The following is a 27,347-nucleotide window of genomic DNA, read 5'->3' as shown; positions in this document are numbered from 1 at the left end:
CTGTGCTCCGGCTGGTGGGAGGTGCTTAGTATTTCCTCAGCGGATCTAAACATGGCTGCCGGGTCACACACTTTCTCATTTTACAGCTAAACAGTGCACTACAAGATGATTCTGAAAACGTTTGAGGTGAGAAATAGGCATTACAGTAACAGAATATTGATTCATATTTGATCAGCGCCGCCTAGTTTGACCGTTTGATCGGAGTTTGCGAGTGATTTACAGCCGGCTCATAGACGGCAGCTGGACCGCAGACTCCAGCTTGGCTCTGATTAGTTGTTTTCCTCCGGTCTGTGAAATCTTTCAGATGCCATTAGGAGCACCAACTTTGTCATTTTTATGTTTATGATAGTTCGTTAATAAATCTATGACTTGACTATGTTTCATCTTTATCACCTTCACTCTTTCTGTAGTCGTTGCTATGGGAACAGCAGAAGCAGCTGCAGCAGCTGCATCGACAGATGGAGACCCTGGCAGTACCTATGTTACGCGGCAATGGCGGCGTTGGTAGTGGGTTGGGTGTCCATCGCACCCTGTCACGTACACAGTCATCCCCAGCCTCCACCTCTCTCACTCTACCTGAGAAACAACTGAGCCTGTCTGCACAGGATACCAGCAGCAAACCACGCTTCACTACTGGTGAGTCACATACAGTATTATAATTCATAATTTTCTGAATGATATTTCAAATTCAGGGCGCCCCCATTGCTGAGGGGTTAAATCGCTGATCATACTGTATAACCGCAATATCCTTGATTCGAAACCTGCCTGGGACCTTTGTTGCATGTCATCGCCCATCTCTCACCCTTATTTCCAGTCATGTCTCAAATGATAGTAATAATAATAGAACCAAAAATTATATATCTTATCATTTCTAGCATCAAGCATCATGTATTGACCAGCAGGGGTAAATGTCACAGTTACAAGTGAAGGAAAATGAAGGTCCGACTTACAATATAATAATATAATATGAAGATGCTCTGCACCTCATGGCGATGTTAAAATGTGTATAAAAAATGAAGAAGAAATAAAAGAAAAACAAAAGTAAATAATTAAATCACCAATTTAAAAAAACTTTACTGACACTGTAATTCAGTCTAAGTCTAAAACAGTGCAGTTTTAAAAGTGGAAAGGCCTTTTATGGATCAATCAAAACACTACTGCCCAATGGGAACATGTGGAATTAAAGACTCAGAGAACGCTGTAGGTGTTTGTCCAAAACATGTTGTGGAGTGTTTAAACCCTCCTGAGTGTAAGCACCGCCTGGAAAGTGAATGAAGTAGCACTTATAAAATGTTTATTGATGTTCTGTCTTGGAAAGTAATAAAACATGTAGAAGAGGCAATAAAATCTGAAAAAAAGTGGTGCTTTGAACGCCACAAATATGTGTAAGTGTAAATATATGGAAAAAAAAAAAATGTCACCTGATGCAACTGGAGTAAATGGTCCAAGGTCAGCGTCAACAATTTCCGACTCCTAGTGGTAATATACTGTATATTGTCTCTGCAAAATGTAAAATGTTGAGATTAAATCTGTTTTTGTGTGTGTATGCAGGCCTGGTGTATGATTCTCAGATGCTGAAGCACCAGTGTACATGTGGAGACAACAGCAGTCACCCAGAGCATGCTGGGAGGATACAGAGCATCTGGTCCAGACTACAGGAGAGAGGCCTCAGGGGACAGTGTGAGGTACGTACGACACGGGACACCGTTTCATCCTGATCTGACCTACAAAAATTACACTTTATTCGTCTGTCTGAAAATAGAGAGGTTGAGTTTACCGGCACATGAGACTGAGAAACAATCTGGCTTTCTGTCTGTTTAACATTATTATTCATTATATGTTATATTTTATCCAAGTGCATATGATGCCGTATGTACTGTCATGTTCTTGGTCCTAACGTCAAATGAATATTCTCTGTTCATACAGACTATTCGTGGTCGTAAAGCCACTCTGGAGGAGCTGCAGTCGGTCCATACCGAGCGCCATGTGTTGCTCTACGGCACCAACCCGCTCAACAGACTCAAACTGGATAACCGCAAACTGGCCGGTATGCCACACCTCAGATTTCTAGATTTGTAAATTAAAAAAATGTGTTCTTAATTCTGAGCCAAATTATGTAGTTTCAAAACACTTTCAAGTGATTCAATAGTGAAATATTTGTCTCTGCAGAGTAAATATGATCAGGAACATCAATACCAAACAGTGTTCCAGATGTCCAGTTCTTCTCAATAACAGAACTAAAACAATGTCATGAACTTTAGTTTTTACAATTCAGAAAAATGTTGTGTTCATATTTTTGTCTTTGAACTACGTTAATTAAGTTAAAAAGAAATTACAAAGATGTGACGTCATACATAGTGTACCGGATATATCATCACATATCATGTCATGCCATTAATACTCTCAGGGGCGAATTCACAAAAGGATTGTGCAAATTTTGCGACTGCTAAACCTGCACAAATAAGACAAAAAGGAACCGCGTAATTCTCAAAGCACCCGCAGAGGGTGAAATGCACCTTAAATGAGCTGCCAGGCAAAGAGTGTCTCAGTCCTCCTGTGCTATTTGCACATATTTCAATTTGGCAATAGAGTGCTCCTGGGATGACATATTTTTGTAGGCCAACCAGGAAGTTAGCATCGCCCTGGGTTACCTCAACAAAAAGCCAATTGAATTTTTTCATTGGGTTTTGGATTATTGTAGAAAATAAACTCCGTGGCAAACACACGTTTATGACACTGATTTGTTCCGTAAAATAATCCTCACAAACGAACACCACTTTGATGATTTTTTAAGCGTAAATGCAATCGCCAGAAGTAAAAAGCTAACGTAAAGCTATAGACGAACTACACCATGGTCACGTGAACGTGAGTATACACAACGAAGCTGTAAAGGCGGCCTGATGTAGTCTCATTAAGCCACTTGTTAGCAACCGCCTTTTCTAAGACACATAAAGGCTTCAAAATTCACGAGTGGGGTATTTACTGACATAAGCTTGTGTTAACCACAGACCTTATTTCAGGCATCTAACTAAAAACCCATTAAAAAAAAACATTGACTTCCAGACGAGGGAACCGGAAGTGCTAAAATGCTAACTCATTCCCGCGTTTTAGGACTCATTCCTGTAGTACTCCATATGCAGACATTTGGCCCAAATTGGGTCCTTTCTATGCAAGTGAGCCTCATTGCGAAACAGTCCAATTCACAAAGATCAACGCTAATAGCCACATGCTGTGACAGGGAAATTATTAGCGTCTTCAAAGAGTTGGTGGTAACTTAAGCACCGACAGACTGGGATATTTAATGCTAAATGCGATTTCTCTCTGTCACGTTTAAATTCCTTAAGTGAAGCTTTTTGGAATGCTTCTGCACCTCGTCGGTCAGGACCTTTAGCTCGTGGTCTGAAATTTTTTTTTTTTCTTTTTCTCTCTGCCTTTGTTCTGCCGACTGTGTTCTTGGCGCAAAAGCAATATTTATACTTTGCCACATGGATAATTGCAATCAGATGCATAAAAGGGCAGATTACACTCAGCTGGAAAACTTTATGGGCGTGTTTGCGCTGTAATATCATCAGCGCAATATCTTTTGCGAATCGGACCTCGACACGGGGCAGATAGCAGTTGCAGGTGATGCGCAATTCATGGTGCTATCACCGACCGCAATCCGTTCTTTGTGAGTTTGCCCGTTAATTTGGTTGATTATGCCGGGTCAGTTTATGGCTTTTCTTCTCAATAGCCATTTTGGCATCAAAAGAATTATGTTGAAACTGAGATGTAATTGAATGAATGTATAAATATACAGTATTTTTTTGTGTTTCTGTTTCCTAAGGAATCCTCTCTCAAAGGATGTTTGTGATGTTACCATGTGGGGGTGTAGGGGTAAGAGAAAACACACACACACACACACAGCTCCATTTTTGATCATACTGTAAATCTCCAAAGCTCTTAATGAAAGCTATACAATACTGTGTTGATGAAAGACGATATTGTTTCAAAGAAAAGCGTCGAAGACAAGTAAGAGAAAATGACAGGAAACACAGCGCATTAAAGAGGAAAAGAGAGTTGGCTTGGCCCAGTGCTAACGTTTGCCTGACAGTCCGTGTCGGACCATGACAAGTCAGAGCTAATGAGAACAACATGTCCATGACCAGGGATAAAAGAAATGCCTCAAATTTCATTGTCCGAGCCAGATGGACAGTAATGCCAGTTTGTGAACAAACAGAGGAGAGTAAGAAAAAACAGAATGGAAAAGAAAATTACCAGCTCTATGGATCTGGACATTTTTATTCTGAAGTCGCAGCTGTACGTCTGGTCATCCATGTTTTAGAGAAATTCTTCAGTTTCCTTTTATTGTCCCAGAGTGATTTTAGACATAGTCAGGTTTCATACAATAGAAATTATTAATATGTCCACGCTGTTTGTTGTTACTCTGTCACTCAGTGGCCTCCGTCATTTTGTCTTTTGATTGGCAGGTTGATAATGACACCATCTGGAACGAGTCGCACACTTCAACGGCATCACGCATGGCAGCAGGCAGCGTTGTTGAGCTTTCCTCCAGAGTGGCCAGAGGAGAGCTAAAGGTGAGAAACTAAACCTGGCAGAAAGAGCCAGACATCATTCTGTCACCTCCAGATCTTAAGATAAAGGTTGTGGATACATTTTGTTGCCTCATCCCCGAGTTTTCATTCCATTCCGCCTGCATTGCTTTAAGCACAGTCGGCTCAAGGCATTGGAGTGGTGTGGAGAATTCAAACTTGGTTTACGGATTAATTGTTCCCATAAACATATAATTCAAAATTTACCACAGACTTCCTTATGCGTCTATAGACGGTTAGCACAAAACAATATCTCAACAATAATACACAAAGAATTGTCCCCTCAACCTCTTACTATTCCGTTTTTTTAGAGGGGTAGGGATGGGGGACAGGGGATGTTCATGGGGAGATAAAAAGTCAACAGTAGTAGATGTCACACAGAAGTAGTGCACATCATCTGAAAGCTGGGAACCTGGAGATTAATTTGAGATGCAGCTCAGTACTGTGTGTCAAGTTGTTCTTGTCATGAATCAGAAATTAAAATAATTCATTAAAATAAATTGTGAAAGTATGTAAGGGCTTAGAACATTATGACAGAGGTATATAATTCCCATGTTTTATAAGCCATGCTGTGATTTGGTATCAAAAACCTTTGACATTTGGAGATTTCTTCAAGAATTGCATTTTTCGGTGATTGGATGGCAAGCGCTTCTGTTATGGAAACTGCTCGGACCCTAACTCCCTTATTGTCAATCTACCTAGGAAAGCCATCCATCCTCTGAAGGGTTCTGCTCCATCTGCTCTAGGTCTCTAGTTTGTGGTTGTAAAGTTTCATGAGGCTGTGATTATCCTAGAGGTCATCACAGGTCATTTTATACAGTGAGGTCAAATTTTTAAAAAATGGTCTCACTACAATGAAATGTCTACTATGTGGACTAACATCACACATGAATACAATTAGGCTCATTGGAACCACAAGAGTCTCAGCTTTACAGTCGTACCCAATTTATGTAATTCCAAGACTGTTTATGGACCCCAGTATGCAGAAATATTCAAATACAACATTTTAGAATAGGAGAAAATAACACATTTATACTGCATGAAGAAAACTGCATGGTTTTTGCCCAAAACTGCATGTGATTATCAGAAAGTGGGCATGTATGTAAAGAGGAGACTCTTTGGGGTACCCATAGAACCCATTTTCATTCTCATTTCACTCACTTGAGGTCAGAGGTCAATGGACCCCTTTGAAAATGGCAATGCCAGTTTTTCCTCACCAAATTTAGCACAAGTTTGGAGCATTATTTAGCCTCCTTCCCGACAAGCTAGCATGACATGACACCAATGGATTCCTTAGGTTTTCTAGTTTCATATGATGCCAATACCTTCGCTCTAGCTTTAAAGCCCATTAAAGCCTCTTAAAGACTGGGATGCCACGGTGCAGACAGTTATACAAACAGTTATAGTATAGTTGTATTGTTGTTATTTATTACTGTCATGATGTAACAAACACAAGGAAGAACACCTCCTATGCTAAACCTTTGCTGACTAAATGCAGCTTTATCATGTCAGAAGGTGGGAAATGACCATACCAACGCACACAGAGTCACTGCTTTTCAGGCGCTGGGTCGTGGGCCAGAAACAACTTTGAGAACTCAAAGTTACTGTGATGTAATTCTGGAGTACGTATCCACCCCTGGCAGTGCAAGGATCAGAAAGACACATCAGTTTAGGAATGCATCCGGCAAACATGCGTGCCTCACCCTGCCTAACCCACTTCAAAGATGAATGGGTTTCAGAAAAGAGTTTTCCTGTCTCATCGTGGCCCAAAACACTCTTCCTCTTCCTCCTCACAATGATTAAAAGTCTGGGATAAACATGAAATTGTTGTTGTTTTTTATTTTAATTGGTCAAATGTAAAAATATAATTGGCAAAAAGTATTTATAGCTGGCCGCTTCAATCCACACAGTTGTACCCTAAAAAACAAACAGAAAACAGATTGTTTAAAACAAAGCATGCAGGCGGGCGGAGAATGAAAACAATAAACACCACCCTGAGGCTCGGTCTATACTGAGCAGTGGTAGTACACGGCCTTTACAGCACAGTACAACCACAGCACAGCCACTCCACCTCCGAAAAGCTATACATATGCTAGGGAACGTATACTATATATACTAACTTACAAGACAACATAATGAGTATCTTGAATGGCCTCCATTGTACATTGCCAGAAGTCTTGCATTTGATCTTGTATGTTCATGAAATGTTTGACTTTATGCTTTTAGTTTTACTCTCTAGGATAATAAAGATGAAGTTGAATCTTCACTTCACTGTCTTTCCAAAAAGTAAAGTGAAAAAAATCTTAAATCCTCATTTAGGATTTTATAAGGTTGGCCTTCGTACTGTATGTATGAATAATACAAAAAATAAATGCAAAATAAATGCAAAATTGAATAAATTAAAAATTAAAAATTAATAAAAATAAAACATAAATAATTAAAAGGGAAAATTAAACAGAAGAGTAAATAAATAAGGGAAATAATACAAAGATAAATAAAAAAAGGTAATTAAAACAAAAATATCTTTTGATTTCACATTTTAGCAATTAATTAATAGCTACATTTATTTGTATTAATATAATTTTTCTACATGTAATGACATTTATTTATTTATGCTGTCATTTATTCATTTGTTTATTTATTTTCTTATTTTGGCAGGTTCCTTCCTCCATATGTGTGAACCCCCCAAAAATAACAAAGAACCCACATCATGTGTCTAGAATATTTATACTGGATTTAAAGTCCAAATAAGTCATTTGTTATTACATTAGATAGCAATGCTTTCAGTTGTATCATTGAAGAACGTGATCATAAAGCTACTTTACTGTTATAAATACAAGCAGTGCTGATGTCAACAAACCTTACACGAACCAGGAAACATTAGTTCATGTCTAGTGTTATGTTAGAGACTGGTCTATCAATTTCTAAATGACAGGTTTTTAATTTTGGCAGTGGGATTGTGCCTTTTAAGGAAGAGTTTTCTTCATGTACGTGTGCCAAAACTGTTCTAGTCCTGTACATTATGAAAGCCTATAACTTTGAAACAGTACACTTAAAGTTAGTCATATCCACTGAAACACTGATTAATAGCGTCTTCTTCTGTACAGAACGGCTTTGCTGTGGTCAGGCCGCCGGGGCATCACGCAGACCCCTCTAATCCAATGTAAGTACGTGTGTGTGTGAGTGTGTGTGTGTGTGTGTGTGTGTGTGTGTGTGTGCGTGTGTGTGCATGTGTGTATGTTGTGTGTGTGTGCATGTGTCATGCTCAGCCTGACCAGAGTGAGTTTCCTTCTTCTTGCTGCACTGTCAGCAGCTTCTCTGTGGAGGATATATATGAAGTGACAGAGAGAAAACAAAAGGGACAAAATAAGGAAGATTAATTTTTTTTTTGTGTATGTTGTTTTTCTGTTGTACGGATGCTTGGACTACTCATCGTCTTCTCATTTATCCTGAGCTCAGTCCTGTGCAGATTCTGTACTGTTTGCAATTTTACATTTCTGACATACAGTATACATTAGCAGATGCTCTCATGAACAAGCGGAACACGTATAAGAAGTCTTTTATTCCCGATGACTGTACATCACTCAAGAACTAAAGGAGACACTCAGCATTTCTTCTTGTCAGTTAAAGGCAAGTGTAGAGCACATTTCAGCAACAGGGCAATTCAAAGTGCTTTACATAAACATTCAAGAACATTACGACAAAGTGCAAAAGAACATTAAGACATCATTAAAACAGTTATAAAAACATTAAAGATTAGAAAATAAAAACAAGCAAAAAATAAAAGCTAGGATAGAAGCTAAAATAGAGTATAACACACACGAGTATAAGCTCTAGTGCAGTATAAGATCATTATCTGGTTTAATAAAAGGCACCAGCAAACAGGCACGTTTTAAGCTTTGATTTAAAATAAGTGAGAGTTGGAGCGGTCCTGCAGGTTTCTGGGAGCTTGTTCCAAATATTTGGTGCATAAAAACTGAACGCTGCTTCTGCATGTTTAGTTCTGACTCTGGGGACACTAAGCAGACCTGATCCAGATGACCTGAGAGGTCTGGATGGTTCATAACACAGCAGAAGATCAGAAATATATTTTGGCCCTAAACCATTTAGTGCTTTGTAAACCAGCAGGTTTATTTTGAAATCAATTCTCTGAGAGACAGAGAACCACTGTAGAGACCTCAGAACTGGACTGATATGATCCACTTTCTTGGTCTTAGTGAGGACTCTCACTGTCTGATCAACAGCTACAGCTGTCTGATCGATTTTTTAAATGTTTTTCCTTCCTTCAGAACTGTCTTTAAACCTCTGTTTCATCCTCTCTATCTGTGTCTATCAGGGGTTTCTGTTACTTCAATTCCGTGGCCATAGCCGCCAAGCAGCTCCAACACAAGCTCAGCGTCAGCAAGATCCTCATTGTTGACTGGGTAAGATGGTTTGTTATTTCCGGCCTCATGCAGGTTTTTTCACTATGTGTCTGCGATATTCAATAGTGAATTTATCTCTTGTGGTATTGCCATGTATAATATACATATGTCGTCCCTCATCCTATTGCTAGGACGTTCACCATGGTAATGGCACCCAGGAAGTGTTCTACAGCGACCCCAGCATTCTCTACATCTCACTTCATCGCTATGACGATGGAAACTTCTTCCCTGGCAGTGGGTCGCCAGCTGAGGTGGGTGACGTCCAGGCCACATTGTAGTCCATTGTATTCCTTGAAGGGTTGTCAAAGTTAAAGCGATAACAACGCGTTAAAGCAAATTTGTTTTAACGACACTAATTTAATGCAACTTGCGATTTTTAGGTTGTAGCGGGCTCAGTTTGAAAGCTAGAGTGAAGATACTGGCATTATATGAAACTAGAAAACCTAAGGAATCTACTAGCATACTAGTTTGTTGTGAAGGAGGCTAAGTTACGCTAAATTTTGGCGAGAAAAAAATGTAATGGCCATTTTCAGAGGGGTCCCTTGACCTCTGACCTCAAGATATGTGAATGAAAATGGGTTCTATGGGTATCTTTTGTTGCCTGTTGAGCTTGAGTTTGCCATGTTATGATTTCAGCATACTTTTTATGCTAAATACAGTTTTTGGACAATATTTGTCATTGTTTTGTGTTGTTAATTGATTTCCAATAATACATATTTACATACATTCGCATAAAGCAGCATATTTGCCCACTCCCATGTTGATAAGAGTATTAAATACTTGACAAATCTCCCTTAAAGGTACATTTGAACAGAAAAATATGTGTGTTTAATTTGCAATTAATCACGATTAACTATGGACAAGCCCTAATCCCTTGATATTACAGTTTGACTTGTGACAAATACACTGCAGATTTTTTTCTGAAAAATGGCAACGCATGACTGAAATGCAACTATTTTGGGGTTTAGGTTGGTTCTGGAGCAGGCGAGGGCTTCAATGTGAATGTGGCGTGGACAGGAGGACTGGACCCACCCATGGGGGATGCTGAGTACATCGCTGCATTCAGGTAGATCCTCCTGAACAACATCGATGCTTCCTGGCATGAAGTGTCTGGAACTCTACTGGGATGAACACCATCCCATGTTGCTCCACAATCTCCCATAGGTGTTCATTTGGGTTGAGATCTGCTTACTGAAAAGGATATAGCTTCTGATTCACATCATTATCATACTAGAAAACATACAGCGACCGTCTTGCCTTTTATTGAAGTATCTGTATTTATTGTATTTTTCCACTTACAAATTTTTAGTTTAAATTTGTCACCCGTTTGTATGTTGTGGTACTTCCCACAGAAATGTAGAGACACTTTCTACAGACTATTGTACGCTACTGGTTCTCATATTCAACACATAATATATCTGTTATACTGTACACAACAGAAAGTCTGGAATGGCTGAATCATGCTTTGTTGTTTTACCCATTTTATCATATATGGTATCCTGCAAATTATTTCTGATATAGAGATATTATCATGTAGAGAAAGTGAGCTAAAATAGATATTTATTCGGTTTCAGCATGCCCTAAAGGTTAGCCCAATACATATTGAAAACAGATAGTTATCTCTGTGTCTTGGATGTGAAATCGAGTAGATTAGGCAACAGACAGAAAAGTCCAAGTTGGTTCACTGTCCCAATAGTTTGGCCACCAGCTGTGTTCCAGTTTGTATTGATCAGGATAAGGATATTCAGTGGAGCTGTAATAAGACAGTTTCTCTTTACACCGAGCCACAACAAACATACGTAAGCTGATCAGAGGCTCCACTTCACATCACCTCTGACGTATTACTTGCGTAAATTAATAATCTTCCTCATTTGGAGAGCATGTGTCTGGCACTCCCTGTTTCCAATAACTTCAGATACTTTGCAGTAAATGGTCTCCAGGTCTTACGTCTGACAGACTGCGGGTCGTTGCTTCCTGCTCGTGGGTTGAATAATTGTCATCAGACGGTGTTCAGCACCAATAAAGTTTCAGTAGTGTGGGCTTTTTGGTTGTCTGGTGCATCCAACCCAAAGGAAACTGTGACAACCGCAAGGTTACTGGAAAAGTCGCAGACATAAGGGGGGGAAATTGTGCACAGTGCTTGAGCACAAACACACAAGTTCAAACATTCAAGCACTCACACACAAACATACAGAAGCCCTGAGAGGCATGTGAAAGAAAAAACCTGGTGATCCATTTTCTAAGTCTGATCTGAATTATTTTCTCTCCTGTGTTTATGAGTTAAGAACAGGTGAAAAACGTTTTTGCCATGATAATCTTTTTAAGTTCCTTAATTTTTTTTTATTCATCTATGAAACAGGTGGGAAAAAAAGTTTTGCCAGGATCATTTCTTTTTTTCACATCTGTTTTTTAAGTGTTTGTTGTTGTAATACTAATTTTACCCACAATAGGATGAAGTGCACCACTTCCCCATGCTCTAGATAGGACTAAAAGCTTAACAAGATATGTAAATTAAATCTCACCTGGACGAAAAGATGTACAACAACAAACACCTGGCAAAACGTTTTCCCCCATCCGTTTCACAGATGAAAAAAGGAATTTAGTATGTTAATCATGGCAAAAACCTTTTTCTGTTTTCAGTAGGGCTTTCAAAGTTAACGCAATAACAAAGCGTTAATGCAAATTAGTTTTAGCGTTGCTAATTTCTTTAACGCATTAACGCAACTTGAGAATTTTACGATTGTAGCGGGCTCAGTTTTAAAGCTACAGCACCAACCATGTCATACTAGCTTATCAGGAAGAATAGTAAATAACGCTTCATAATTAGGGTAAATTTTGGCGAGGAAAAACTGACATGGCCATTTTGAAAGGGGTCCCTTGACCTCTGACCTCAAGATCAGTGAATGTAAATGGGCTCTATGGGTACCCACGGGTCTCCTCTTTACAGACATGCCCACTTTATGATAATCACATGCAGTTTGGGGCAAGTCATAGTCAAGTCAGCACACTGACACACTGACAGCTGAAGTTGCCTCTGTTGGGCTGCAGTTTGCCACGTTATGATTTTAGCATATTTTTTGTGCTAAATGCAGTACCTGTGAGGGTTTCTGGACAATATTTGTCATTGTTTTGTGTTGTTAATTGATTTCCAATAACAAATATATACAGAAATTTGCATAAAGCAGCATATTTGCCCTCTCCCATTTTGATAAGAGTATTAAATACTTGAAAAATCGCCCTTTAAAGTACATTTTGAACCTTCTTAAGTGTTCTTGAGCAATACACTGCCAGCTCCGGGACTGCCTATTTGTAGCCTGACCCTGACCTCTGACCTTTCTGTGGAGTAGAGCAACAGAATTTCCTATGAGAATAATTCAAAGCAGGGGGTTTGTGCGCCCAGTGTTTTTGAGGGGGAACAGTTCACCTCCATGGCAGTGACATTTTCAATTTTACCAACACTCACAATGTACTTGCAAGCTGTGCACGGATGGTTAGATTAGATTAGATTTATGTATAGGGGTTAGTAAAAGCATTTGGTATACAAGAGAAAATGTCTAGTATTCATCTGGCTGGATTCATGCAGATCCATCTGCTCATAATTTAGATTTAAATCTGTCCCTCCCTGTTTGTTCCTTAACATCAGAACTGAGCAGCAAAAGTTGTGAGCGCAGTGAACTAATGCTGGCTTCAGTGTTTTGTTTTCATGGTGAGAGACCTCCTTAAAGTTTGGGACATTGTGGAGTTTCTGTGTTCTCTTGAGGACTCAAAGAGTAAGTCATGATAAAATACAATATATATATATATATATATATATATATTTTGTCAAATTTAAAACATGAAATGTTTTGAAACGTATTCAATGACAAAATTGAGTTGAACCAGTCTCCAAAGTAATCAGATTTAACGGGACGTGCCTCCTCAAGTTCAATGGGAACAACAAAACTGATTCAAAGTATCTGTTTTATTACATAATGTCAATCGTATGGCCTGATATTCAGATCTGGACCGAATAAAAAGAAATTCTCACAACAGAAAGTAATTCTGTTTGTTTCAATCTGCCTGGAGCCCCAGATGGTGACCGTTCACCACATCAAAAGTTTTCCAAAAATTGTCTGCTAAGTTTTAGAAAATGATGCTCATTTTAAGATGTGATGTGAGAGTTGGGATCACAGATTCCAGGTGAAACTCACATTTCTACCAATGCAGTAAAAACAGAATCTGTGCCTTTTTATATGGACGAGAGAGAAGGAACCAGACATGAGTCAGTATTTCTGGGTCACACTCTGCTTTTATTAGCTAGTACAGAGTGAAACATATGACAGGAAATGTGGGAAGAGAGAGAGGGAATGACATGAAGGTGGACTTGAACGGAGGACATTGTGATGACATGGTCAGCGTCTTAGCCACCAAGGCCAGTGGTTCCCAACCTGGGGTCCGGGCCCCACTTAGGAGGGCGCCAAAGATCGCAAGGGGTGTGCCAGGATTTGTCTGCTCTGAAGTTGTCAAAATTAGATTTGCTCGTGTATTACTAAAATCGTAATAACACGCTTACTGGATAATTTATACAATAGTCTGTACATAAAACTATTAAAAAAGATATATTACTTTGCTCCTTAGTAGCAAAAACTAACGAAATATTCAGCTTCAATCCATATTTGTTGGCATTTAGCCTTTCAAAAACAACATTTTCACTGCGGTCAAGAACCTATTGGCTCTCCAGCTTGACACACAAAGCGAGGCACCTGTATGACAACTCCACAAATTACATTTATTTAACCACAATAAAAAAAAATCGATTCGGCTCCAACAGTAATATAGTAAATTATTTAAGTTGTTTAAAAAGAGATCATATTATGTATCTGCATTCGCTTGACAAATTCGTCAAGACGTCACTTTGACGAACCTAACGAGTATTAAAGAAAGTTGATTTATAAAAACAGACTAATTTAAACACTGAATCACTTTATCCAAATAGAGGATTTTGTTCAAGGTTTTTTAGGGAGATGACGTTGGGGGGGGCTCAACTTTTCTTAGATACGAGTAGGGGGGGGGGGGGCTTCAAGGTAGGCCACCAGTAGTACAGTTTAATTATGTAGTCCAATATCAGATACAACATCTCAATGAGCTTTACAGGCCAGAACAGAGCTGTCCATTAATTAATATGTTAAGAGCAGAGGTGCAGAATAAGTAAATAACTGAACTGCATTTACTGAGAAGTAATAGATGGTGATATTTTGAGCAGTTGTCGAAAGGAAATATCTTGTGGGAATTAATAACAATTATTATGATTAGCCTGTCGGTTCGCATAATCTCTTTTTAGGCCCTGATGTGGAGGCACTTTGCCTTAACAACTCCAAAAGAGTATTTTTCCTTTCATGGTCAAAGAAAAAAATCTAAAAGTCCCCCACCCACTACTTACACACCATGCACCCTCTTTCGTAATTAATAACGCTTGCAAATGTTGAATGGTCTGTGGAAAAAAAATACATTCAGTGGATAAGTCATTGAATGGAAATACATTTTATGGGTTAAAGTTTGCGAGTGCTTCAGATATTTTCACCTTATCCTTCACTCTCACCCCCTTCTTTTCCATCATCCGTGACCCTCACCAACACCCCCCCAACATACACACACACACACACACACACACACGTTCTCCCTCTTCCTCTCCTCCCTTGATTGATCTTTAATAAGCGTCCAACCCGCCCTCCCTCCTTCCCTCCATCTTTCCATTAGTTTGTCTGTAGTTACTCTCTCTGGGGGGAGCGTGGCAGCTTTAATGGGTCTACAGGGGAGGTGGGGTTGGGCTTTGCGGTTAGGTGTGTGTGTGTTTGTGTGAGTAGAGAGTGTGTGCACGCTCTGCTCTCACATCCACGTGACTATGGTAAAGATTTTATGGATTGAAATTATTCAATGAATCAAAACTTAAAACACCACCAACAGGATGGCGCGGTAGGATCATTTCCTGCTGCGTGTGTTTGCGTCTGTACGTGTGTGAAACTCAATCCATGTGTTGTGTACGTCTTTTTGTTGTGTATTTGCGTGCATATGCTGGAATGTGTTTGTGCGTTCTTTATCTCCGTGCGTCCTCATTTTTGTCTATGAGCTCATGTTGTCCATCTGTATGCAGTCATGACAGCAGTATGTGTTTGGATATGTGCGTGTGTGCTTGAATGTACTGTATGTGTGTGTATGTGTATGAAGGGGAGGGAGGGAGGGGGTCTCCAAAGTCCCCAGGCACAATAATGAAGGTAAATGGATCCCAGATGGACTGTTTTTCCTCTTTTTCTCTGTGTTGTCAATGACGTGAGGAGAGTGACAAGCCTCTAATGGGAAACAGACTCACACACTCCGGCTTTGAACTCCGCCGACAGCATCGTGCCGCAGAGCTGAGCCTCCCTCCGCCTCGGGACGGCACCGCTCTCGTCCTAACAACAATAGCATTAAGGGAACCTTCATCTGTTTGAAGTCCACAAACAACGCCGAGCAGCTACGGTATAAGAGCTGACAAAACAATTTGACTTTGTCAAGCAGACTTTGTTTTACTCGAGGCTGTGCAGCTTGTCCAACGGAGAAACAATAGTCCATTGTCAGCTCTGTTGGAGCTGCTGAGTCTGGGATCAGCCAAACCGTGGTTTCACTTGTCATGTTAATGACTTTTTTAGATTTAATCATGAATATTTGTCATTTCCAGGGGACTGGAAATGCCCAGTTCTATTTGAAAACGGGCTACATTTTGCTGAATATTAGGAACAGTCTTCATGAGCAAACTAATGAAATAAATCCAAGTTAAGCCTATCGATCAGTGACTTATTAACCGTAGTCCAGATTTGACTTATTTTCTCTCCCATCCAACGCAAACACATTTTGCTATGCCAACAGTAATTTGACACCATGTCCACAGTACTTTCTGGCTGGACTGCAGAGGGCCAGCCCTACAAACGTAAAAGTCTCTCAAAGAATGACTTACTGAGCGATGAAGTTACACGATTGGTCGGCCGAGTGTTGGAGGTTCCTCATTGGCCGTTGCTCTTTCAAAATGAAAAGGCTGGAACAGTCCTTTATGCAAAAGAGCCCGTCCAGCGGGACGCGTCCGGATTGCAAAACTTGGACATAGCTGTCGAACTAGGAGATCTAGTTATAAAATGAAATGAGATTCAGTGTCATAGTGGCATAGCCTATTTCTCACTTAAAACATTTTCAGAAGTAGATTTTGGTGGATTGTTTAGACGGAATAACAGAAAGTTTACGAGCAGGCCACCATGTTGTTTCCTGTTTGAAATGGCGAGCAGAAAACCAGGGACCAATCAGGTGCATTCAACAATAGGGTACGTCACCGCTTGAATGGCCAGTTGAGTGGAGCAGTGCGTCCCCTAGTGTCCTCACCGGACCTGGTGGACATGTACCGCTGGATTTAACATTATAGACATGACCACTGACTATTTGTGTAACAATTTAGCCACAAATTCACAGACTGACCGTAGAACAGTCCAGACATATACTCTGTTTTGACCGAGTTTTCTTTCAGTGTTACAGTAGTAAGCGTTGATTTTTTTGACAGTTGCTCCAAGTTGACAGGTTTTGACTGCAGAGATTGAGCTTTTAAACAGTTTTCCAGAACTACGTGTTAAACCTCTCCGGAGTGCCAACGGGTAGAATCACTGGCATAGTGTTGATTTTTAAAATCAGATTTCATAAGTTGTCATTGAGGCTTGTGTAGGAACTCTCCCTTCCTAACTATACTCTGCAGTGTTCTTCTGTTGTTATTTATAATGTGACTCTAAAGAAAAAGACCAATTTCCTCTCCTTCTATTCTTTGGGTTTAACTATATAATTTAAAGGGGACCCATTATGCGTTTGTGCTTTTTCTCTTTCCTCTACTGTGTTATATAATTTTTGTGCATGTAAAAGGGCTGCAAAGTTGCAAAGCCCAAGGTCCACGCCAAAGGGAGTTACTCTCCCCCACAGAAACACTGCTCCTGAACCACCTGAAACGCCGCGCTTCAAGTCCCGCCTTTTTTTTACCGTAACATGGTGATGTCACAAAGTAACACATTTGCACACCCTCAAACAAAGCTAGTTAGAGCGGAGCTGTAGGGGAATCCAAAGAGTTTGGTTTGATTGACCAATCACAGCAGAGGGCCAGCTGACCAATCAGAGCAGACTGGGCTTTTCGGGAGGGAGGGGCGGGGCAGGAGCTCAAACAGAGCGTTTCAGACAGAGGGTGAGAAGAGGTGCTGCAGCACAGCCAGTGTGAGAAAAGTAAAGTGTTTTCTGAATATTAAAGCATGTTAACATGTTCTAGTAGAAACCCACAATACAAGTATGAACCTGAAAATAAGCATAATAGGTCCTCTTTAAGGCTCATATATGCGCTTATCAGGGAAAAAACTACAAGAAACACGTAATTTAAATTGTCAGATTTTGTTTGTCAATGCAGCACCGTGTTTCTGACTTCTTTATTGTGTTATTATAAAACAACAGGTGCATGTTACAGCCAGGGATCACACAAACCTGCATTAGATCAGATATTACGTGGCAGTATTTTCATTAGCATGCATAGTGGTAAAAATGAAAAAATTAAATTACACATTGCCGTTATCGTTTTTAAGAGATCAGCCTCTATTGGCAACCAGTAAGAACTGCAACAACACAGACGTCCCCTGACGTTACAGTGTCCTGTGTGTTTGTGTCCCTACAGGTCTGTGGTGATGCCCATCGCCCAGGAGTTCTCCCCGGACGTCGTTCTGGTGTCGGCTGGGTTTGATGCCGCAGAGGGCAACCCCGCTCCTCTGGGAGGGTACAAGGTCTCCGCCAAATGTAAGCCAGTTCTCCACCACAGACTGAACAGTCTGTCCTCCAGTCTTTACCTCAGGGTCTCGTTTTCAGCAAAGGGGTGCCAATAAGAACTTTACTTTATGATCGTGTGGGTATTTAGAGATATTAATAGATTATTACAGCTCCTGTCAAGCATGGACCAAAGAGAAGGAGTTGTTCTTCTACCGTACCTCACTGCATCCCTGATGTAACCATAATTACAGTAAATTACTAGTTGGTACGTTGCTGTGGGAGGATCCACAAGGTAAAAATATACGTTTTTCATAGAGTATCGGAAATTATAGCAAATCACGTTTTGGTAAGTCTTACAGTCAGTGGTCTCATGACGATGAAGTTGTATTCTGGTTGGCTTTCGCACGGTTCATACTTCATGTTAACACTTCTGTGTGTGTCGACCTCAGGTTTCAGCTTCCTGACCAGCCAGCTGATGTCTCTAGCAGGGGGTCGTGTGGTTTTGTCCCTTGAGGGAGGTCATGACCTCACAGCTATCTGTGACGCATCTGAGGCCTGTGTCAGTGCACTCCTGGACATACAGGTAAGCTGCTGCTGGGTAATGGACTTATTTTTACATCTACTTTAGGGTTATCTGTTTCCCCAACAAATGAGGGAGGCATCTATATTCAGTGCTCAAATGCTTTCCAGGGTTATTGGAATTTGTATTTGTGGACTATCAGAGGGTTTGGAAAGGTTGGACACAACAGCATGGAAACTTCCAAGCCAAATTTATGTTATTTTTCTCCTTAATATAGAAAATAATAGTAATTTTAACTCATGGACACATAGTATATTGTAATACAACCTACTGTAAAAAAAAAAAAAAAAACTTTTAAATTTTTGTATGGACTCAGGAGATATCTGTATTTTACTGACAGGAAATTAACAATTTTAATAAAAGTATTTCTTGTTGTTTTGTTATAGGTTTACACTATTTTTTACCATATCTCTTCAGTCACTTCTTAACCAAGCATTTAACCACTGAAAAAATACTACATTAAAGGTAATTTCATTGTCTTCATGGCTGCCTCTCTGACCTGTAGGACCCACTGCCAGAAGAAGTCCTGCTCCAGAAGCCCAACGCTAACGCAGTCCGCTCCCTTCAGACCGTCATACAGATACAGAGTGAGCAGCACTTACATTTTATTCAATTATTCTTCTTTGTGTGTGGTAATTTTTTTACCTTTTATTTATCTTGTGAAAGTCACCTGAGTGTCATTTTCATTCTTTCCCTTTTGTGCCTTCTTCTTACTATTGTAATCAACCAACACGTTCTCATCACAACTGGTCACATACCACCGCTTTGTCACACCCTTTGGCGTCACTTTATTTTTGCCATCAAAACAGCTATACTTACCCTTGCAGTCACTTTAGGATTAAACAACGAATCCACTATAGCTAGGTTTAGGTACTACATAGTTGTAGGACTGGGAGATATGGAGAAAATCAAATATCACAATATTTTTCACCAAATACCTTGATATCGATATTGTGACGATATTGTAGGGTTGAACTTTGGTGATATCACAAAATATATACACAATGAGATTTTTGATAAATGACTAAGTGAGTAACGGCAAATAATAGAACAGCTAGAACAGTCTGGTAAGTTCAGAAAATGACATCACTTTACTGTAATGCAGCCTTTAAAACCAGGAAAAGACAACACTTAGTCTAGTCTCATATCACAATATCAATATAATATTGATATATTGCCCAGCCCTACATGGTTGGGCTTAAAACTCCTACGTTTGTACAGTGAAAATTACACCGAACGTTGTGAACACGGGACATGAACGAACAGCTGAATGTAACGTGAAAGTGAAACTTAACGCACGGGACACAAAAAGCGTTCTCCTGGATGAAAGCCTGTGTTTGTTGGACCCATCCACCTCCCTTCCCGCCCATATTTTCGCTCTTTAAACTACGTCCACTACCACACTCCCAGCGCACTTTCTCTGAGTGTTTACTGTTGCTGCAGATGGATTTACATTATAGTAACTGTAACACCCACTGTGTTTCATATCGGCGCTAAAGGGTGCCTTGTGCGGTGGTACAAGACGCCGACGTCCGTGACAAAGGCTCTGTATTTCACGCCCTGGGAATGAGAAGGGGCCTCCGGGATATGATACTGAGATGAGAACAGGATCCACATCCGTGTGCTGTTTTTGCATGGTAACACCAGTAACCTGTATGTACTGTATGTGGTTGTTGCAGGTCAATACTGGCAGAGTTTAAAGGCTTACAGTGGATCAGTGGGTCTGTCCTACCTGGCCGCGCAAAGAAGAGACTGTGAGGAAACAGATGCTGTCAATGCTCTGGCCTCGCTCTCTGTGGGAGTCCTTTCCAACAAAAGGTACAGAGGCACACACATAAACATACACACCAAGCAAAGATAAAAATTACGCTTCATGTTGGCACACTCAGCTCTCCACTCACTTCTGTTTTTCACCCTTTTTCCTCCAGCCTCTCTGACGAGCCAATGGAGCACGACAGCGACTCCATGTAGAAGAATCCAACCAATCACCTCACAGAACTCACTTTCAGGATTTGGGGCCCCACCTGTAGCCTCGGATCTCTCGCATTTGTCACACGACCATGAAGGGGGGCACGTTTGTAATGCCACTGAGCCCCACCCATCTGCCTTATTCACAAACACACATGGACATCCATCAACACACAACGCTGAGCCTCTACAGACCTGCAGTACGAGCACCTCAATGCTGGTAACCACTCAGCTGACGCCAGCAGCACTACCTGCAGCCGGGAAACCTTCTGAAACCTCACCAAAGAGCAATACAAGACGACCTTTTAATACTTTTCATGTCTCCTGACTGACATTGGATTTTGTGTGTGTTGAGAGGTCCAGCGCCACAGCAGCTCTGTGACACACAGACCTTATATATAGGAACAGACAGAATTCAGATGCAGCTCTGAATCCTCTTGAAGCACTATGTACCAGCAGCTGTTTTGTTGCCTTAACTTTGCCTTAACGTTAGGACCAACAGGTTTCAGAAGGAAGAGACTTTGGATCATAAATTACTTTCTCTTCTGCCACTTTAGCAGAATGAACCTATGACATCAGGTAAAAGCGTGTACTTGATGGATGCAAGAATATCAACAAGAAGATGTGGCCACGTCACAAAGGAAAGAAAATAAGACATGGAGATTGTCTGTTTTAATGATGTCATTACATGCCGTTTAACCACTAAAAGAAGACAACAAAGAACTCGAGGGAGAGGGAAGAGAGAAAATGAAGACACACAATGGACATCTGTGGTTTTGTAGAAACAAAGAAAAAAGGCAAATGTCCTTGTTGTTTTATTGCACTGTTCATTCCATAATGTGAACCATAAGAAATTCCAAAGCTCTGGGATATAAAAAAAAAGAAACTCCTCTCTGTAGGTTATTTAATAGTTTTTTGAAGATTTGGATGAAATTGTGTTTGCTATTATTTTTCCCGCTCTTCATCTGAGATGTCTTATGAAGTCTCTGACTCACTCTATTGGCCGAAATACTGTCGAGTTGCATTTCCTATGAAGTTAATCCGAAAAAGTAGGCAAGATTTTACGAGCAGGATTATTTTTCACTGCTGTTCAGTGTCTTAGATGCACACACATACACATGCACATACACATACCTACACACACATGTACAGAGCAATGATGAACTGTCGATGTACCACTAGTATTGATTACTGTATATTATTGTTTATATCTGAGACTAAAGGAGCGTTCATTCCACCGTGGCACCACTGAGGACCATTGTATTGTTCTAGTAGCAATAATGTTAATGCACTTAATGGACATCACCCAAAGAAAACTGCCTTAATACAGCCGGCACTTGGCAACGGGACTGTATGGGAGCAACACAAGGGACCGGTATGGATACTGCTCTTACAGTGACTCTGCTTTTAAAAGACAACGTTTGAACCTGTGGATATAGGTGAACATCATATATGCAGACTTGTGTTTACTGTTTATTTTGATGACTAGCCTGGTTTGAATGTCTTCTTCATTATCTTAAAACAGTTTCAGGCTTCATCACAGTCTAATTAAGGAAACTAAAGCATTGTGTTTTGTTTGGAAGTGAGTTGTTTTTTCCGTATCAGACTCTTCTCTGCAGCTGTGCTCAGTATAGCAGTCATGCTCTCTTGTTGCTCACCTTGCTTCATGCTCTTCTTGTCACGTTACAATCAACCTAGACGATGCCATGCTAAACATGTCGGTCCGTCATCTACGCTGATGTTTGAAGAAGTTGCTTATTCATTTGGAAGAATTTTCTGACTGCCCTGCTATAGGGGCATGTAAGGGCTCTGCATTCCAAAAGTAAAAAATAACAAGATCATGTTTCTTAGTTTGGAGGTTTTTTGTTGAAATCCCTTTCTCATGCACGCTAGGTTTGACCAGTTTAAAGGCTTTCGATGACCAAGACTTATGTTTTTGGCTGGACCGCAGAGGGCCAGCCCTACAAACGTGAAAAGTCTGTCAATGAGTGATGAAGTTACACAATTGGTCAGCCGAGTGTTGAGAGTTTCCTCATTTGCCGTTGCTCTTGCAAAATGAAAAGGTGGGGTAACAGCCCTTTATGCAAATGAACCCAGTCCAGCGTGACGCGTCCAGCTCCCGAAAATTGGACTAAGCTGTCAAACTACGTGATCTAGTTCTAAAATTAGATGAGATTCAGCAGTGGCATAGCCTATTAATGTTTTCAGATGTAGATTTTGATGGATTGTTTAGACGGATTAACAGAAAGTTTACGAGCAGGCCGCCATGTTGTTTCTTGTTTGAAACATGGATGTATAAAGAGAACTGGATACAGTGTTGTAGGCGGGCTCCCGTTCATTCCTATGAGAGTTGCTCAGTGGCGCATTAAGCCAAAATGGCTCGACTGCCGAGTGATAAAGTACCCGGATCTTCCAGCGATCTTCCGCATCCATTGGGCCCGTAGAGCAGGCGCAGTTGCGTTTCCTTTAACTCCGCCTCCCAGCTCTCAGTCTGAGTCTCATTCACATGAACGGAGGAAGGGAAATAACTCTGGATTCAGCTATCAGTGCATTTTATAACTTTTAGGACCTAAGGATTTAAATAAGGGCTGTTCTAGTGTTCATACTGGGAAGTTGATTCACCTCAAACAAAAATGATACGCTGAGTTACAGACGTCTCTTTTCCAATGTAAGTCTATGGGAAAAAGTCTTTTTGGGCCCAATGGCATCATCTGACGGACAGAGAGTTGTAGTACCGCCTTTTGGCCACGACGAAAATTTGCTTCACAGCCCCTCGCTCTTCCTGGGGGCTTGGTTTGAATTGGCAAGCAGAAAACCAAGGACCAATCACGCGCATTCAATGATAGGGTATATCACCGCTTGAACGACGGACATGCACCGCTGGATTTAACACTATAGACATGACCACTGTCTATTTGTGTAACAATTTAGCCACAATTTCACAGACTGACCAAACATGGTCCAGACATATACTCGGTTTTGCCCGAGTCTTGTCAGATTAGATCTGCAGATAGCGGAGTCTAAATAATTAAATTTGACAAAATTTGTAGCCAAAAAAAGCTTTCTGTACTTCTTATATTTTAGGGTTTAGTTTAGTTTGAGCTTCTAAAACTGCATATAGACACTAGAACTCTCCAATGAAACTGAGACTAATAAAAAATTCATGTTTGACAACTTACATGGCTTTGTCTGAAAAGTGCTGCTTTAGAGCTTTCCTTTGAGTTTTTAATTTACATCCATAATTGGATTTAAAGCAGCGCAATCAGATTTTCAACTCTTGTTGGCAAAGATTTGATAAAAAGAGCCTTTATTTTGGTGTTTGTGTATAAACGTAGCTTTTTGTAAATTGAAATTAGCACAATCTCCACAGCAAGTTAATGGGACTGGTCGAAGGAGATGTATCCAGGTAGGAAACTGTGTGAGTGTTCAGTTTGCTTTAATCAGACCCTGGGCATCGTCTGCCCAACAGAAGGCCTCAGAGCTTTTATATGAAGCAAAATGAGAGCTAAAAGTTCAGACTGTGCCTTCCGCAGAAGTCCCACTGTTGTTGCGCTACTGCTCTAGCCCAGTAGGAATTATAAAGAAAATGTTGCATAGAGGATTGGTGTTCTGTAATGGGTGTAACTGAAAAGTGTGTCATTCTTTTAGTGTTGTTCATAGTATTCTTAACAGCAAGTGACGGCATTGAAACAATATGCTGTGTCTCTCTTATCCAGCGTGCCCAGCAGGTGCATATGAAGTAAATGTGTGTGTGTGTGTGTGTGAGAGAGAGCGTTGACGAATGCATGTGCACGAACACATATGTAGACTTCTGTTATGTGTTTTGCGCATGCATTTGCAAGAGTTAGTATGTGTGTGTTTGTTTGTCTGTCAAATACTGTAAATGACCTCCTGTATTATATTCCCAGTGGCTGTTCTTTTGTCTTACTGTGTATGTAGAGGCCAGTATTGCCTCAACTCTTAATTCCCTTTTATCCTTTGTACCTTCTTCTTAAAGAAAGACACTGTAAATAGAAACTCCATGACCAAAATACACATGTCACACATGTGCCTTGATGCATTCACTAGTATTGTGTATTGGTAACTCTTAACAAACTGGACTTACAGTAACTCTGTATATCTATAAACATGACATTGAAATCTTGTGTTTCATACTATTTTTCATTATTTACTTGTTATATTTTTCCTTCACATTTCCTACCACGTGTATGTATAGAAAGATTGTCTATTTTGTACTGTTATTTTTGTCTTTTACGCTTGATTAAAAAAATAATTTCCAGTATAAGCCCATTTTTGTCTTACCTCTTTGTCCAAACATCATCATATAAACTTGTGTAACCTGTGTGTGTAAATGAATATAACAATGATAATTCTCACAATACATTAATTATATTCACTCAATAAGAAGAAATGGAAGAAAAATGAAATTAGTTTCCTCATCTAATGTCTCTAATTCAAGTGTTATGATTTTGGCCAATAACAGGTCATTTCAGAGAGAGAGAGCATTCCTATTGACTGTTCATTCAACGGAGGCAGCTGTCGTCACTGGCGAACTCCAATCGAACGGTCAAACTATTCTGTTACTGTAATGCCTATTTCTCTCTTCAAATGTTTTCAGAAACATCTTGTAGTGTACTGTTTAGCTGTGAAATGAGAAAGTATGCTCCGGCTGGTGGGCGGTGATTGGTATTTCCTCAACTGATCTCAACATGGCTGCCGGATCACAAACTTTCTCATTTTACAGCTAAATAGCACACTACAAGATGTTTCTGAAAAAATTTGAGAAGAGAAATAGGCATTACAGTAACAGAATATTGATTCATATTTGATCAGCGCTGCCTAGTTTAACCGTTTGATTCGAGTTAGTGAGTTATTGACAGCTGCTCATAGACGGCAAGGCTCCAGCTCGGCTCTGATTGGTTGTTTTCCTCCGGTCTGTGAAATCTTGCAGATGCCGTTAGGACACCAGAGGAGACAGAGGCGTATGATTTATTTTTCTCATGCACTACTGTCAGGATATAGTGACCGTTTGATAAAAATAACTCTTTTAAATATTTGCTCCAACCTGCCTACTTCAATAGGCAATATTTATGAGTGCAGTTTGAGTGACAGCTGCTGTGTTGTCCCTAGTAGCAAGCTAATTTACTAAATACATTCTGGCTGTTTGGGTCACATTCATGCATATTGTAATAACCGTAATTACTACTTTCTGAATTTTAAATTGTGGGTTAGAACAGCCTCAGGTTAAAAGTAGCCCGACTGGCTGAGTTAGGATAAACTCTGAAAAATAGTGCCTGAAAAAGCAAACAAATACAGATGCTTTAGCTCAGCCATCATTCATGGCAATTAAACCAAATGCATTTTTAACCGTAACACGACCAACACTGTAGTCAGACATCCATCTTGTTCATAAATTCCACATTTTTGGTATACTGTGAACAGTAGGCGTGACAAGCTATGGCTTCAAGGGATACACTTTCAGTCATTGCTATAATGTCTTATTTCATATTTAATTTAACTTTGTGACTACATAAGTATTTGGGTACATTTCTGTTTCAATCAGTCAATCTATCTTGAAATAGCGTGAATGCTTGGATGACGTAAACATATTTCACATCCATTCCACATGTGGCATTGATCCCAGCTGTGAAATCATGTGATCGGTGTAACTCCTCATCCTCCCTGAGCAGTCATCTGTTAAAAACCTGGATCCACAGAACAAGCAAACTTATCAGGTCTGTGAACTGAAACTTAATCAATTTTTTATCAATGAGCGGACATCAGATAACTGGTCTACTGGCAATCAGGCAGAAAGAAAACTGATATCAGGCAAGGAATTGTTTCATGGAAAATTTGAGCTGTACAGCAGCAGTTCAGAACAGAACATTATTATCAGCCGTCCCTATAAAACAGCATTGGTACTAAATTTGATACAAAATAGGCATATAGTTACCAATCACTTTTAGAAAAGATTATTTTACATTTTTTAGATCAAGCCTCATCATGGTCCACCCACACAGGTGTTTTCACTTCTTGTGTGTACTGTGTAGGCGTGTACAGATTAGACTGTTTGATTGGCATCTCCCTCAGTCTCCTGTTGGCTTTGTTGCACCTGTTCATTTGGAACAATTTACACCTTTATCTTTCTAATTTGTACACCTTGGTGACAGCACGTCCTTTCCATCGTAACTCTGCCCACGTTCATCCTGAGCAGAGGTCTAATCAGATGAACTGGAGAAACCCCCTTCAACTAGCTGCATCAGTGTTTTTGCATCTTTTTGCTCATTTACTGAAAATACTGCACATTACGGCAAAGCCTTTTTTTCAAAGCATGCTGTTGATTTTTAGAGAAAGAAGAGAGCACCAGTTAAAATTAATGTAGAGTTACAACTAAGCACTGAATGTAGGGGAGACCGGGGGCAATTTTAACATCTCAAATATCAGAATCAGAAACGCAACAGAACCATGAAACTCATTATGCACATGGTCTGAGATGATCCCTCTCTGCCTGCTAAAGGACAAACTGATGTCTCATATTTCAGCCATTTTTTTTAGGTATGAAAGTAATTAATTGTTCAATGGATATGAAATTGTTTTAACTATATCTATCTATAGTATTGGTAGTTTATTGCGGTCCTTGTTTTTATATGAAGATATTACTTGTATTGTTTCAATTGCCCCATAGGAATGAGTCCTAAAACCCGGAAATGAGTTGGCATTTTAACAATTCCGGTTCCCTTGTCTGGAAGTCAATGGGGTTTATTTTTTTAATGGGTTTTTAGTAGGGATGTCAAAGTTAACGCGATAATAGCAATGTTAAAGCAAAATCGTTTTAACGCCACTAATTTCTTTAACACATTAACACAATTGATCTTTCGGAGGTTGTAGCGGGCTCAGTTGTAAAGCTAGAGTGAAGATACTGGTATCACATGAAACTTAAAAACCTAAGAAATCCATTGATACCAACCATGTCATGTAGCTTGTCATGAAGGA

The 27,347-nt window shown here is 40.0% G+C and overlaps 1 protein-coding gene across 1 annotated transcript in view; it reads left to right on the top strand.

The window, feature by feature from the left end:
- The window catches only part of hdac7a (histone deacetylase 7a), an 88,831-nt gene extending 66,636 nt beyond the window's left edge, over window positions 1-22,195 (top strand). Inside the window, 14 exon segments of the mRNA XM_037772781.1 lie at window positions 411-636; window positions 1,552-1,685; window positions 1,927-2,047; window positions 3,827-3,876; window positions 4,470-4,577; window positions 7,700-7,755; window positions 8,929-9,016; window positions 9,148-9,267; window positions 9,985-10,082; window positions 17,718-17,836; window positions 18,256-18,389; window positions 18,892-18,973; window positions 20,066-20,204; window positions 20,315-22,195. Coding sequence (XP_037628709.1) covers window positions 411-636; window positions 1,552-1,685; window positions 1,927-2,047; window positions 3,827-3,876; window positions 4,470-4,577; window positions 7,700-7,755; window positions 8,929-9,016; window positions 9,148-9,267; window positions 9,985-10,082; window positions 17,718-17,836; window positions 18,256-18,389; window positions 18,892-18,973; window positions 20,066-20,204; window positions 20,315-20,357 — 1,518 coding nt within the window. The 3' untranslated portion in view covers window positions 20,358-22,195.
- Window positions 22,196-27,347: the final 5,152 nt, after the last annotated feature.

Source organism: Sebastes umbrosus, chromosome 6 (genome assembly GCF_015220745.1).
Source record: "Sebastes umbrosus isolate fSebUmb1 chromosome 6, fSebUmb1.pri, whole genome shotgun sequence".
Taxonomy (NCBI): Eukaryota; Metazoa; Chordata; class Actinopteri; order Perciformes; family Sebastidae; genus Sebastes; species Sebastes umbrosus.
The sequence above is the reverse complement of the archived record's forward strand: the minus strand, read 5'-3'. Positions and strand labels throughout refer to the sequence as shown.